Below are 14,826 nucleotides of genomic sequence, written 5' to 3'. Positions count from 1 at the left end.
GAGCTGCAGCTTCAGGTTAGCTATTTGGTTTAGTGTAACTAGTCAGAGCTGTTAAATATCACAAAGCTTTGATGAATCCAAATGCAATCTCTGATTGTTGTGCTTATTATCCTAATTTACATTAAATTTAGTAAATAGTTTTGAGTATTATTTGGCATGTCTAGTCATCCTTTGTAGAATTTAAGAATGATGAATAATCCTCAAATATTTTAATTTAGCCTTAGTGTCTGTGAATGCTTATATAATAAGTAATACTTTAGGAATTTTAAAAATTGAAGCTTATAAAATGAGTAAGTAAATTCACCATTGGGCTGACAGCTAGAAAATCGGAAAGTATGTCTTTAATTGAACGAATTCTTAAAATATACAAGAACTTAAAAATATATGTTTAGGGCTGAGGCTATATCGTCAGGTTTGAAGTGAATGCTTACCTAACACTCACAAGGTACTGGGCTCAGTCCTGTCACTACAGCACCCCCACCCCGCCCCAGTCCAGTAGTCTCTGGTTTCTGAATAATCAGATTCATTCCTAAACTTACAGTTTTAAAACTATCTTTTAAAAGATAGTAGAATTAATTTATAATTCAATTTTATGATGGATTACTCAGCACTTTCTCTACCTTACCAATTAGGAAAATTAGAATTCTGTTCTTAAAATCTTAAGTAATTAAAATCCTGTATTATTAAAGGTTTTTTTTTTCTTGGAAAGTTGAATTTTTAAATGCATGTGTTTGAGATAGTCATATTATAATAGAATTTAAATGGGTATATTTAGAGACAGTATTTTAATAAATACCAATAGCATTCCTGTAAGTGTTCTTTTCTGTATTAAAACTAAGACATTTTTTAAAAAGTTCTTTTGCTTTGTTTTCTGACTATTTAAGTTTGTAAACAAAACAAAAGGTTTGCTATTGAGAATTCAGTTTCTTTTATGCTTAAGTAATAATTTCTAATTGATTTCATTTAAATTCTCTAACTGAATTCTCAGCTTGCTAATAGTATTTCATAAAAAAACTAATGGGGTAACTTGTCTTGTTTTTATTGCCGCTCCTCTTTGCAGAGGACTTGAATGATAAGAGCATTTAGGAGTCGGGCTCTGAGTGTGTTTCTGTTAATTATGAGATGTACAAGATTATAGCAAATGATGTGCCTGGAAAGGGCTAACATGCTGGTCGTAGCTCCTTCACTGTTGTCTCATTGCATTGGGGAACCTCGATTCCTCTCCTCCCCTCACTGCTCTCTCCCATTCCTCTGTCTCTTCCTCTTCTAGGGAAGAATGAAGCTAAAGAGATCACTGTAGAGAATTATTAACACAGGAAGACATTGTTCTTTAAAAGAATATTGAGTTTCTAGGCCTTGTACTTTATTCTTGTCTAGTAAGTTTTAAAACCATGTGAGTACTTAAGGTTTCAAGTTAAATAGTCCTTGCATAACCTCAGTAACCAGCAAAAGTGCTGTGTATTTGGTTAGTTTATGAAGCACACAGTGTGTGTAGTTTAGCAAGCCTACTGACTTTCTTTGACATTGGCATGAAGAAAGCATCATTGTAGCTTTATTGTAGTGAATATTTTATGAAACTACAGTGTATAAATGCCAGTTAAGTGCTGAAAGCATTTAGATTGTTTATAGAAATAGAAAATATGTGCTATATGCTTTGCGTATTAAAATTTATGCCATGTCATTCCCAGTCCTAGAAAAAATAAAGTAGGTTTGAAGTTCTCTTAAAGTTTTAGGTGTTTGTTTAAATCACCCTTTTGGTCCCCCTTTTCCACCATTAAATTACCATAGATTATAATTAGAATTAACAAATTTATAAATGGATTTTAATTTTCAAGATTAAAATTTCTTTACTTCCATGTTTCTTAGTACTAGTATATATTAAAAATATAGGATGTGTGTGTATACATATACATACATACATACACACATATACATATACATACATACATATACACATATATATATATATGTATGTATGTATGTATATATATGTAGTACATACAGTAAGTACTGACCTAACAGTGTTCACAGTGGTGTCTGCAGGCCCTGTGTTAGATTTCCTTGTATCTTTGCTGCTTTTGCTTTATCTCTTTTGCTGTTCATACCTTTGTAGTTCTCACTGTTCTTTACTTCATATTTTTTTATTTTTTGTCAGGATACTCAATGCTGTAGTTTGTTGCTTCTTACCTGGTTTTGCTTTTAATTGGAAAAAAATACAATATGTCTCATTAGCAATTGTTTTTTGTTTTTTACTGAGTTTGATAATCTGCATTGCTTTTGTTGTTTGATGGGTAAATTCCAAATAAGAGCTTTTATTTAATAAATGTTTTCTTTATTTTTTTTATAATTGTTCTCTTAACATTTCTTTACTTAAGAGGCTTTTAAAAATGTTCCAGTGTCCACTAATCCAGAACAATGTATTTCTCCTTGCAACATTTCAAATGAGTAGAGGCTGTCAATAAACCACTCAGAATTTTTGTCAATGCATACTTCTGACATTAGTATGTTCTCAGTGTGACCTTGTTTTAGGTAATTGTATGTATTTAGGAAAGAGAAAGACTGAAAATAGCTATAGTTTACCATGCTACCACTTGGGAATTGGGATTTTAAGTTTGCTCACAACATTCTTCATTCTGTATTTCTTCTTAATGTCTAATAAGATAGTATCTCATATCTATAATCTCTTTGTTTAAAATAATCCTGAATGCTTATAGTCTTTGTTTCAGTGTCTGAACGAAGAGTTTTCTTTACTTTTCTTAGTGTGTGTAACTATTGGTATTTTCAAGTTTCCCAAGTTCTTTAGATTTTCTTTCATCTCTTTCATTTGTTGGCATAAATACTGTTGAGCAGCTTACACAGTATTTTTATTTTTGACAATCAGTTAACCATTACTTCCAGGCATTTGAAATTTGATAATTTATAAGTAAAAGTATATAATTTATGTATAGGATATAACAATGAAATTGAAGGCAGTATGATTACCAAATACTTGGTTGTTTATTTTGTGATTATAAAACATCATCATCCAAAAATGAGAAGAAATGGATGTCTTTAGCAACTTAGCAGTTAACTTGGAGAACTAAAACATGCTTGAAATCACAAATATTGATATCAAATAGAAGCATGACAAATTAGAACAAAGTTACTATGTCTGAATACACAGTTGTCAGTTCAGGCTGGATGATCCAGGTTTTTTTCTTATTTTTAAAAATTATATTGAAATTCTATGTGAAAAGCTAAATAGAGCTAATTAGAAAGAATCATATATTAAGAGGAACAATGTGAACAAAATAAATATTGATAAAATAGTGTAGGAAGTTTTTAACAGATTGTAATATATAGTGAGGCAAAAACACAAGCTGAGGGAGATTCACAGTAGTGTCAGGTAATCTTGTGAATGGACATTGTGAAATATTGTGGTGGTTTTCTTAACTGCAGCCTAACAGCCAAGGCAATAACAGTTTTGTTGCTTAGAGGTCATATTTCAGAGTAAGGAGTGGGGAATTTATGAATGAGAAAACGTATGTGTAACCCTTGTTTCCTGTCTGATAGAGGGCTTGAGTGCAAGGGAGTAAAGTGTCAGCACATGTATTCAGATGTTCAGGCTGAGTTACTCAGACAATAGTGGCATTATTAATTGAAGTTCACGAGGGTAAAGAGAACATTGGCTTTTTTTAAGTTCATGTTTATTTCTTGTGGTAGACTTCTTGCTATGGAAATGTCCAGCCAGCATTTGGAGATATTGACTTTGAGGCTCTAGAAGTTCAGAACAGAAAGGCTATAGTTGTGCCATCTGGAATTGTTTCTTCATTTAGGTAGAAGGTAGTATAGAGAGTTTAGAAGTAAACTTTCAGAAACTCTGTTTGGGAGAGTGGAAAAGAAAAGAAATCAAAAATCCCTGTGGTGTTTTTGACAGCCACTATTTCATTTTCAGAGAGTTGGGAGGAGAATAAGTTCCCACAGAATTCCAGTATATTTGAAGCTGACTTAATTTACTTTTATAATATTTTTATTTTGATAAAGCTGATTCTTTAACAATCATTCTTAATATAATTTCTATTTTAGGTAGTAGCTTGACTTACTACTTTATCCCATAGCAGGCATTGCAGTGTTGTCTTAAATGTAGAATTTCTTTTCAATTGCTATCTCTTGTTCATGTGTAGTGATCTTAGTATAAATTAAGGACATTTTAATATTAAAATCAGTGACAACCTTTTAACATACTTTGAAGGTTACTAGGTGGCTAGAATATGGAGAATGTTAACAGATTATCTTTGTTTAAACTATAGGAATGATCGGAAGGTATTGTATGTTCAGTATATTGGATAATTTTTTAAAAACTGGTCTTTACTGTGGAGAACATGTGTGTGTGTGTGTGTGTGTGTGGAGTGGGGTGCAGTGTAGGTGTGTAAGTGTAGCTTTGTGAAGTTGATTCTTTATCTTCCACAATGCTGATCTCAGGGATTGATCTGGTCATCTGGTTTGACATGGAGCCTCTTCTCCTGTTGATTCATCTCAGCCATGTCGTGTGCATCCTTTTCTAACTTTTCCTAGTGTTGCTTTATGCACCGAGGAGGCTTTCCTAAGTACACATACCTCCTGCTCTTTGATTCATTTGGAGTGTTTTATAGCTCAGTGGTCCCTTCCAACTTAGTGGAATAGGTAAAGAATAAGAAAAATTTAAAGATGGGAAAAACAAAGTAGCCTTGGATATAGAATTGACATACCTTTTTAACACGGTGATTCTGCATAATTTCCTTCCTATCCTTCATCTTTGTGTTTCTCTTGAGGTCTTCTACAAGGGCCTATTTTCCATACCAGTCAGTCTAGCCAATTGACATAATTAGATGTTACAGTTTTAGGCTCCATTTTGGTTCTTTTGATATACATCAAATCCACATTTATCTAGGATTCTGAATAACTCTTGAGGCACATCATGATGTTAGATCTGAGTAGGGTTCTAAATGGCTGTTTCAGTGCTCTTCACGTTTTCACGGCCACAAGATAGTTATTTACTTGTCATTACCTCTTCTAACAAGAGTTTGACACTCATTTCCTAAAAACACTTCCAGGACTTAGTCCCATAGAATTTTCCAATAAGAGATACTGTTATAATAGCTTTATCTTCTGGCTTAAAAAAGCAGAATATGGTAATTGCTAAAATATTACCTTTTTTATTGACTCTTTGAAATTTTTGCCATTCTTGGCTAATATTATTTCATGAATTATCTTATCTGTTCTTTACTGTTGTTTAGTGTGAATGGGTTTTGTTAAATAGTCTTTATATATGTCCCAAAAATGTATAATAGCAGACTAGAGGAGCAGTTATTCTAGAAGAATTCTTACTTATTTTAAAATTTTGTCATTATTACTTTGTTTTGTGTGACTATTTTATTATAACATTAAATAAATAAATCATGCATTATTAAATTTTATGTTGACTTATTTTTTTAGGTAGAACATGTAGACCTTAAATATTTTTATATACATATATTTTTATACAAATATAGTGTTTTGTTTCCCTTGTAAGTAAGATTCATTGCTTCCTAATTACATACGTATATTTAAAGTTATAAATCCCTTGACTGGTTTAAAAGAGAATTCTTTTCAGAGAAAATAACTTTTTTTCTGGTTGAGTTTGTCAGTCATAATATACATTATAAAATAGAAGCAACTAGGGTAGTCAGTCTCTTAGTTGCTTTTTTTTTTTTTTTTTTTTTTTTTTGCTGTGATTAAAGACCATGAGCTAGGCAACTTCCAAAAGATAGAACAGAAGGTGAAAGCTTACATAGGATCCACAAGCACAAGGCAGAGGGAGACAGGACACTATCTGGAGTAGCATTGGCTTTGGAAACCCCTCATATTCTAATATGAGCCTGTGGGTTTCATTCTGATTCAGGTTACCTCATTCCACTTTCTGACCACTATAGGCTTGTTTCCACATCATAATACAAAATGAATTTTGTCCAACTTGAGAATCCCAGTGTCTTCCGTTTTCCAGGCTATTTAAAAGCCCAAAGGCTCATGATACTCAAGATGCAATGTAAAATAAAAAAGCAAATTGTATATTTTTAACTAAAATAATACAAAATATACATTACCATCCCAAAAGAAGGAATCAGGGCATAGTGAGGAAATACTGGATCAAATTAGGAACCAAACCAAGCAGGGCAAATGCCAAATTTTATAGCTCCATGTCTCTCATGCCAAATTTTATAGCTCCATGTCTCCCATGTCAAAGGGCTTAGATGGTTCTGTTCTTTCGGCTTTGCTGACTGTAATACACTTCTCCCTCTGGAGCTGGTGCAAACTCCCTGTTCATAGCTCCCTTTGGCAAATAGTACTGCTTTCTCATCTCTAACATCTGTGGGTCTCTAACCCAGTTCGTATCACAGCTTCTCATGTTAGGCTGTACAGGCCTAACTGTGCAGTAACCACTGTGCCACGTGCCTGGTCTCCATGGCTTATGTAGGACACAGAGATAATGCATGATTGTTGTTTTAGAGGTTTTTAAGTTCATTTCAACAACAAAATTCTTTTGGAAATCTAACTGTATATGAATACACTGATAGATATCATGCATGAGAACTTGAATATCCCAACCACACTCCTTTCCCCAAATTAAATGCAGTGCGAGATTTCTAAGGGAGAGGATGCCATGCTCAGGAGCACTGTCAGCTTTCCTTTGTCATCGCTGAGTGTGACTATGTTCACATCCTCCCTCAGTTGACTCACAGAAAAGTGTAGTTCTAGAAGCAGTTATAAAGTCTTTGTCCTTTTTTTTTTTTTTTTTCATGAAAATTTTGAGTGAACTGAGGACTAAAACATCTTATTCCTGGCCCAGACAATTTCCTAAAGTTTTGATGTAAAACTCTTTTAGAGAGAATTTTTTTTTTTGTAGTTTTGTGTAGCATTTATTTTCTTATAAAAGTACTGAACATTTAAAATGTGAATCGTGACATTTGTACTTAGAGTCTTTTAGTTCTGGCCTATGCTATTTGGCTTATGTCTTCAACTACATCGGGAGAACGTAGTTCTGACCTTTGATTTTTGAGCTGTTTTAAAGTGGTCCTTTCCTCTGCTGTCTTACTTTCAAGTTCCTTTATGCCCAAGAAATTATCGTAGCTCATTAATGAATCATTTATCTTATCTGGTAAATTATTAGAAAAGCTTCCTTGTTTTCTTTAATAATTTTGAGGAAAGCTGCTTTCTTCTCTGTTAAATCAGCATCGGGATATCATTAAGTATTGTACAAATATATTTTTTTAACTTCAGTGATCCAAAGGCAAGGTTAGTTGTCTTTTCGAGGTCATCCTATGTGTCGGAATTTAGATTGGTGTTTCTCTTTTGACTGAAGTACTTATTTTTCTTGAGAGATTAGTGTGACTTCTGCATTTTAATTCCTATGTTTCATGAACATCTGCCTTCTGCCAAATTTTTAATACTCAAAAGTTACTTCTTTCTTTCCAAGCATTTCCTAGAATGTAACCAATTAAGTTCAGTTTGTTCTAGATCAGTGGATACCGGAACAGAAAGGAGGTATTTCTTACCTGATAATGTGTGTGTTCCGATTCTGCTAATCCAGAAATCCAATCACAGTTGTTGAAAATCATCCTTAGTTATTATTGTTTGGGAGTCAACTCCCTATTTTAGATGTTTCTGAAAATCAGTCCCTAGATATGCTTTAGATAGGGTAGAGTTTTTACCTCTTTCAGAATACTGCTAAAGAAGTTTTCAACTGGAACATAGTCTGAAGAAGCACTGAGAGCAAAAAAATCAGAGTGGTGATTGGCCACCTCTGTTTGATTGACAGGTTGCAGGGAGAAACCCATTCGTTCTGGATTAATGGAACTGGAAAACAGAAAACAATTATCAGGTAAAAAAACCCTTTTCTTTAACCTTTAAAATTCACCATTAGAAGATGATTCAGACCACCAGGGAATTTTTTTTTTCTAAACCAAAAAGAATAAAATTTAGTGTCTTGTAAGGAGTGATCTCTTGCTACAACTTCTGAGTGTTACCAAAAAAAGAAAAAGAAAAAAAAAAATGCTACCTTTGCTCTATGTTCTTAGCCTTTACAGAAAGGGCAGCAATGAATGGAAATAGATGGAATGTATGGTTCAGTTATGTTTTAATCTGGGCAGATTCTCGGGGTGGGAGGAGAAATCTGTGTATTTTTATTTTCTGAGTTGTGTCTGGTCTGTGACTGGGTTCTTGGTTTTTTAATGTTGTTAATTTGGCATTTTTCATGAATTTGCACAAATTTTCCTGTACTCTGCTTATTATACTTAATCTTCCCTCTATCAGGATGTTTGCATACTTTTAAATCTTTCCATTATAGAATTCTAGTAACGGTAGTACCGCCTCTTTATATTTTAATGGCAGTTTCCTGATTTTTGGTTAAATGTGTTTCAGATTGAAGGACAAGGACATGGTGCAGTGTTTGACTGCAAATGCTCCCCTGATGGTCAGCACTTTGCATGTACAGACTCTCATGGACATCTTTTAATTTTTGGTTTTGGGTCCAGTAGCAAATATGACAAGGTAGTGTATGGCATATTTTCCTGTTTCTTAAATACATGGGTGTCTGGGATTATATGTTTTACCTTTGGAGTGGGTGAGTATGCCTATTGTTAAAAGTAGAAAACTTGGGGCTGGAGAGAGAGATGCTCAGTCGCTAAGAGCACTTGCTATTCTTTGAGAGGACCAGAGTTTGGTTTTCAGCACTCATGGCAGGCAGGCAGGCAGGCCAAAACTATAATTACTGCTCCAGGGGATTTGATAAGCATGTGCACTCATATGTACATACCCTTATGCAGACACACACACACACACCCCTATACATTATTAAAAATTATTTTTAATATCAGCTCAAGGAGTCCTATCTTAAAACACTCAGGAGACTTGTTTTTAGAAAGCAGTATAAGAAAAACATATATAAAGTCTTTACTATAATTAAATTGTAATTAGTTCAAAAGGAGCAACTTTTTACATATCCCGTTAGAACAATCTAGATTTGCGTTTGTAACTTGTGATAAATTACCTTGAATAGAAGTTAATACCCATAAAAGGATGTTTCAACTTACGTGAAATGCTATATTTACACAGGTAATATACACTTATGTAGGATAAAATAGCCTTATTTTTTCATGTGGTTCTTGAAATGTGTGACCTGCTAAAATTTTTGTTATTAAAGATTCTTTAGGACTTGTTTTTAAAATATTTAAATGTTTTCTCTGTAGTAGGATGAATAATTAATTCATATTTTAATGTATTGAAAATTAATCAACGAAGATTTTAAGTTATATAAGGGTTCAATTATTTCATAATAATTTTACATTATCACAAATGCTCTAGAGACTGCTTTTATATTAATATTCTATAATTAATATTTTATAAATCTTGAGTATAGCTCAATATTATATCACATGTTTGGAATGCTTGGGATTCTATATTCAATCCCTCTCAAATACAACAACCCTAATCATTTAAAATAGAGTGTATTATCTGAAAGTAAGAGTACCTTTGGATGTCTTATGCCTAGATGTAGTTTTACTTAACATTTACATTGAAACTTTTAAAAAATGCATATGGCTTGTTACACTTGTTTACAGAGAAAACAAAGGCAGTACGTTTTAATTTGATAAGCAATGAAGTGATGTGTTTAAAATTAATGAAGATCTTTTTGGTACCTTGAATCCTTTTAATTCTGGAAATTAAACACATAATACATGTTCAAACTAAATCCTAGTTTCATACAGTTCTTTAAGTAACTGTACCATAACTTGTGGCACAGTGTTTGGCTTTTTTTTTTTTTTTTTTTAATTTAAGCAATTTCTTCATGATAAATTTTATTTTTCCAGTATTTTATGGACCTTTCTTTTTACAGATAGCAGATCAGATGTTTTTTCATAGTGATTATCGGCCTCTTATCCGTGATGCGAACAATTTTGTGTTAGATGAGCAGACGCAGCAGGCACCTCATCTCATGCCTCCCCCTTTTCTGGTTGATGTTGATGGAAATCCTCATCCATCAAGGTACCAGCGATTGGTTCCTGGTCGTGAAAACTGCAGGGAGGAGCAGCTCATTCCTCAGATGGGAGTAACTTCTTCAGGTATGCCTCGGGTTTCACAGGAGTCAGGTCTCTCACAGATTGAAAACTTGGGTAATCTTTGTTTTGAGCAGATGGAAAGTTTTCCAATAAATAAATATGAATTGCAATATAATTAAAACATTGAAAATTTGAATCAATGATTTTGGTTCTTACCAATGTCTAACCTCAAGGAATTAATAAGATTACCTTTTTACTTCATTTATTCATTTAGCAACATTTATTAAAAACCCTCTGATCTGTTAAGCCAATTCAGTAGGAAATTTGGTCTATGCTCTCAAAAACTTAGTTACAAAGATAAATTAACAATTATAAACAAATATATAGTTGTGATTGTGATTGATGTTAGTAAAATTAATAATAGTAAAAAATGCCTAAGCTGGGCTGGTGAGATGGCTCAGTGGGTAAGAGCACCCGACTGCTCTTCCGAAGGTCCGGAGTTCAAATCCCAGCAACCACATGGTGGCTCACAACCATCCATAACGAGATCTGACTCCCTCTCCTGGAGTGTCTGAAGACAGCTACGGTGAACTTACATATAATAAATAAATAAATAAATAAATAAATAAATAAATAAATATGCCTAAGCTAGATTGACTTCATGCTGGACTGTATTTTCAGAAAAGATCAACTTTCACTTTTTAAATTTGAGACAAGATCTTATTACATAGGGCCACCTGGCCTGGAACTCAATATGATAGTCCAAACTGCTCTCAAATCACGGAGATCTCTCTGCTTCTGCCTCCTGAAGGCTAGGATTAAAGCATGTGGTAGCACTTCTGGCTAGAAGCAATCAACTTTTAAAGATTTTTGTAAGATAGGAGTAAATATAAATAGTGAGCTGTTTCCATGAAGTCATGGAATATTGAAGTCAAGTTGATTATTGAATGATTGTTAAAATGTGGACAAGGCGTGCAGACTCTTCTTATCATATTCAAAAAATATAGCGCAGACTGACTTATATTGAAGATAATAATAAACCTGTAAAGATTAAACTAGTTTTGTCATTAGGGATGGTATTTTAGAGTAAAAAATACTTGTGAAGATACTATATACCAGTTGTACAACTTGTATACACTTTTTAATAGCTCTACACTTGTGTAATAGGCAGAACGTCTGAATAGATTGTGTGCTGAGTGAACAGTGAGTTTAGGGTCCTATGAAACCGAAGAATCACATGTCGTGTTATAGCATGTTATACAATTGGGTGTAAAATTGGAATACATATAGACATATAGATAAAAAGTGCTGGTCCTTAAATTAGACATGTCCAGCATGCATGGATGATAAGGAGAATAGTTTCCACTACCACATATAGTATAATCTATTATGTAAAGCTAATATTGCTTAGCATAGTCACAGGAGTTAAGAATAGTACCAGCTGACAAGTAGTCATATATTCAAATTCTAGAACTTTTACTTTTAGAGAAGTACCATTCATGGGATTAAAATTTAAGTTGTTCTCTTGGAGTACAATTGGCAAGATCAGATTTTTCCCAGGTAGTTTCCTTACCAGGGGTTTTAGGCACAGAAAATTAAGGAAAAGACTTTTTTTATTCAGTGTTACTGTAGTTGTTAGTTGTTACTTTTCTTCCATTTTATAGCTTTTAAGAAGCTTTCATACATATTTAGTCATTGCATACTAAACATTTATGAAACATAAATTTTATAGTTGTATAATATAATTAATTAGAGATATTTACTATATTTCTGACTTTGTTCCTGATTTTAGAGTTAGTGCTAGATACCTTTATTCTCCCTGAAAAATACCCAGCAGTAGCAACTTAAACAGGAAATAATTACCTTAAGGCTTCTAACTTCTGAGGGTCGCATCCATGATAGCATAGTGAGTGGAGCAGCGGCATGTGGGTTGCACGTGTTCCTGTGGCTCAGAAAGAAGCAGAAATAGCCGGTTGTACTCAAAGGTGGCCATTATTACCGTTAGCCACTGTTACTCATCTAGGTCTGCCAGCAAGGTTCCACGATACAAATCCAGACTGAGCTTTCAGATCATGAGGCTGAGCTAGATAGCAGTTACTAACTGTGGTTCATCAGAGAACCTTCTCCAAAAGTACCAAATGGAACAAAACCTAAAAGACATTGGCATCATTGCAAACTATCTGTTTGTAAATTTAGATTTATGAAAACTTATTTGCTAAATATAGTAAAGCTAAGGTAAAACTAAATGTAGCTATTTTAATAATAAGTTGGTTTAAGTGGAGTTTTCTTACATTGATACCTAAATATACTTCTTTAATTGTAAACTTAAGGTAAAACAAATTATTAGTCATTAGTGAAATATGATCTCGCAATGAGTCAGGAAATTGTTGTTGACATTTGACTTTAGCTCTGTCTGTCTCTACATTTTAGTTTTGTGACCTAGTCATGTTACTTACCCTTTTAACTACAGTTTTATGTAAAAAATAACTCATATAATGGTATTTTTTTAAAGACTTTCTTTTTTCTGGGAGGAGAGGTTTGAAACAGAGTTTCTCTGCATAGCCCTGTAGACCAGACTGGCCTTGAACCCACAGAGATCCACCTGCCTCTGCCTTCTGAGTGCTGGGGCTAAAGGTGTGTGTTACTACAGCCTGACTTTTTCTTTATTACTATTTCATTTCAGAATATTCTTGGAGTATTCTCTTTATAATTCATGTTTACCCTATAATTCTGAACTGATCAGACTTTTACTTACATACATATACACCTAATGTTAATTATTCCATTTGTTACTTTCATGGAAATAGTTTCATAAAAAGATTGATTTTATTTTTAGTTATCTTTATGAAGGAGAGTGGACTGGTGTTTGTGATTGCCTGTGTACAATCCCCAAGGAGCTGGAGTTAACAAAGGTAGTTGTGAGTTGCCTACTGTGGATGCTGGGAATTGAACTAGAATCCTCGCAAGACTAGCACAAGCCTTAAGCCACTGAGCTCTCTCTCCAGCCCCGAGATTGAACATTATCTGCTTGCATTTATGCTAGATTTAGGAAATAAAACAGAAAGTATGTTGGAGAAAATACTTACTGAGCTTAGTTTTTTTTTTTGATTTTTAATATTTTTATTACATATTTTCCTCAATTACATTTCCAATGCTATCCCAAAAGTCCCCCATAGCGCCCCCCACTTCCCTACCCACCCATTCCCATTCTTTTGGCCCTGGCATTCCCCTATATTGGGGCATATAAAGTTTGCAAGTCCAATGGGCCTCTCTTTCCATTGATGGCCAACTAGGCCATCTTTCGATACATATGCAGCTAGAGACAAGAGCTCCGGGGTTCTGGTTAGTACATCATGTTGTTCCAACAATAGGGTTGCAGATCCCTTTAGCTCCTTGGGTACTTTCTCTAGCTTCTCCATTGGGAGCCCTGTGATACATCCAATAGCTGACTGTGAACATCCACTCCTGTGTTTGCTAGGCCCCTGCATCGTCTCACAAGAGACAGCTATATTTGGGTCCTTTCAGCAAAATCTTGCTAGTGTATGCAATGGTGTCAGCGTTTAGAAGCTGATTATGGGATGGATCCCTGGATACGGCAGTCTCTAAATGGTCCATCCTTTCATCACAGCTACGAACTTTGTCTCTGTAACTCCTTCCCTGGGTGTTTTGTTCCCAATTCTAAGAAGGTGCACAGTGTCCACACTTTGTTCTTCATTCTTCTTGAGTTTCATGCGTTTATCAAATTGTATCTTATATCTTGGGTATCCTAAGTTTTGGGCTAATATCCACTTATCAATGAATACATATTGTGTGAGTTCTTTTGTGATTGTGTTACTTCACTCAAGATGATGCCCTCCAGGTCCATCCATTTGGTTAGGAATTTCATAAATTCATTCTTTTTAATAGCTGAGTAGTACTCCATTGTGTAAATGTACCATAATTTCTGTATCCATTCCTCTGTTGAGGGACATCTGGGTTCTTTCCAGCTTCTGGCTATTATAAATAGGGCTGCTATGAACATAGTGGAGCATGTGTCCTTTTTACCGGTTGGGACATCTTCTGGATATATGCCCAGGAGAGGTATTGCTGGATCCTCCGGTAGTACTATGTCCAATTTTCTGAGGAACCGCCAGACTGATTTCCAGAGTGGTTGTACAAGCTTGCAATCCCACCAACAATGGAGGAGTGTTCCTCTTTCTCCACATCCTCGCCAGCATCTGCTGTCACCTGAATTTTTGATCTTAGCCATTCTGACTGGTGTGAGGTGGAATCTCAGGGTTGTTTTGATTTGCATTTCCCTGATGATTAAGGATGTTGAACATTTTTTCAGGTGTTTCTCTGCCATTCGGTATTCCTCAGGTGAGAATTCTTTGTTCAGTTCTGAGCCCCATTTTTTAATGGGGTTATTTGACTTTCTGGAGTCCACCTTCTTGAGTTCTTTATATATATTGGATATTAGTCCCTTATCTGATTTAGGATAGGTGAAGATCCTTTCCCAATCTGTTGGTGGTTTTTTTGTCTTATTGATGGTGTCTTTAGCCTTGCAGAAGCTTTGTAGTTTCATGAGGTCCCACTTGTCAATTCTCGATCTTACAGCACAAGCCATTACTGTTCTATTCAGGATTTTTTCCCCTGTGCCCATATCTTCAAGGCTTTTCCCCACTTTCTCCTCTATAAGTTTCAGTGTCTCTGGTTTTATGTGAAGTTCCTTGATCCACTTAGACTTGACCTTAGTACAAGGAGATAGGAATGGATCGATTTGCATTCTTCTACA

The 14,826-nt window shown here is 34.4% G+C and overlaps 1 protein-coding gene across 5 annotated transcripts in view; it reads left to right on the top strand.

The window, feature by feature from the left end:
* The window catches only part of Phip (PHIP subunit of CUL4-Ring ligase complex), a 117,910-nt gene that overhangs the window by 53,301 nt on the left and 49,783 nt on the right, over window positions 1-14,826 (top strand). For all 5 annotated transcript variants that reach the window (XM_029481607.2, XM_029481609.2, XM_021173412.3 and 2 more), the window contains 2 exons: window positions 8,416-8,544; window positions 9,890-10,115. In XM_029481607.2, coding sequence (XP_029337467.1) covers window positions 8,416-8,544; window positions 9,890-10,115 — 355 coding nt within the window. The remainder of the gene's footprint in view (window positions 1-8,415; window positions 8,545-9,889; window positions 10,116-14,826) is intronic.

The sequence above is a fragment of the Mus caroli genome, unplaced genomic scaffold (genome assembly GCF_978045245.1).
Source record: "Mus caroli unplaced genomic scaffold, Mus_caroli_1 scaffold_11, whole genome shotgun sequence".
NCBI lineage: Eukaryota > Metazoa > Chordata > Mammalia > Rodentia > Muridae > Mus > Mus caroli.
Note: the sequence above shows the minus strand (reverse complement) of the source record. Positions and strands in the feature narration are given on the sequence as shown.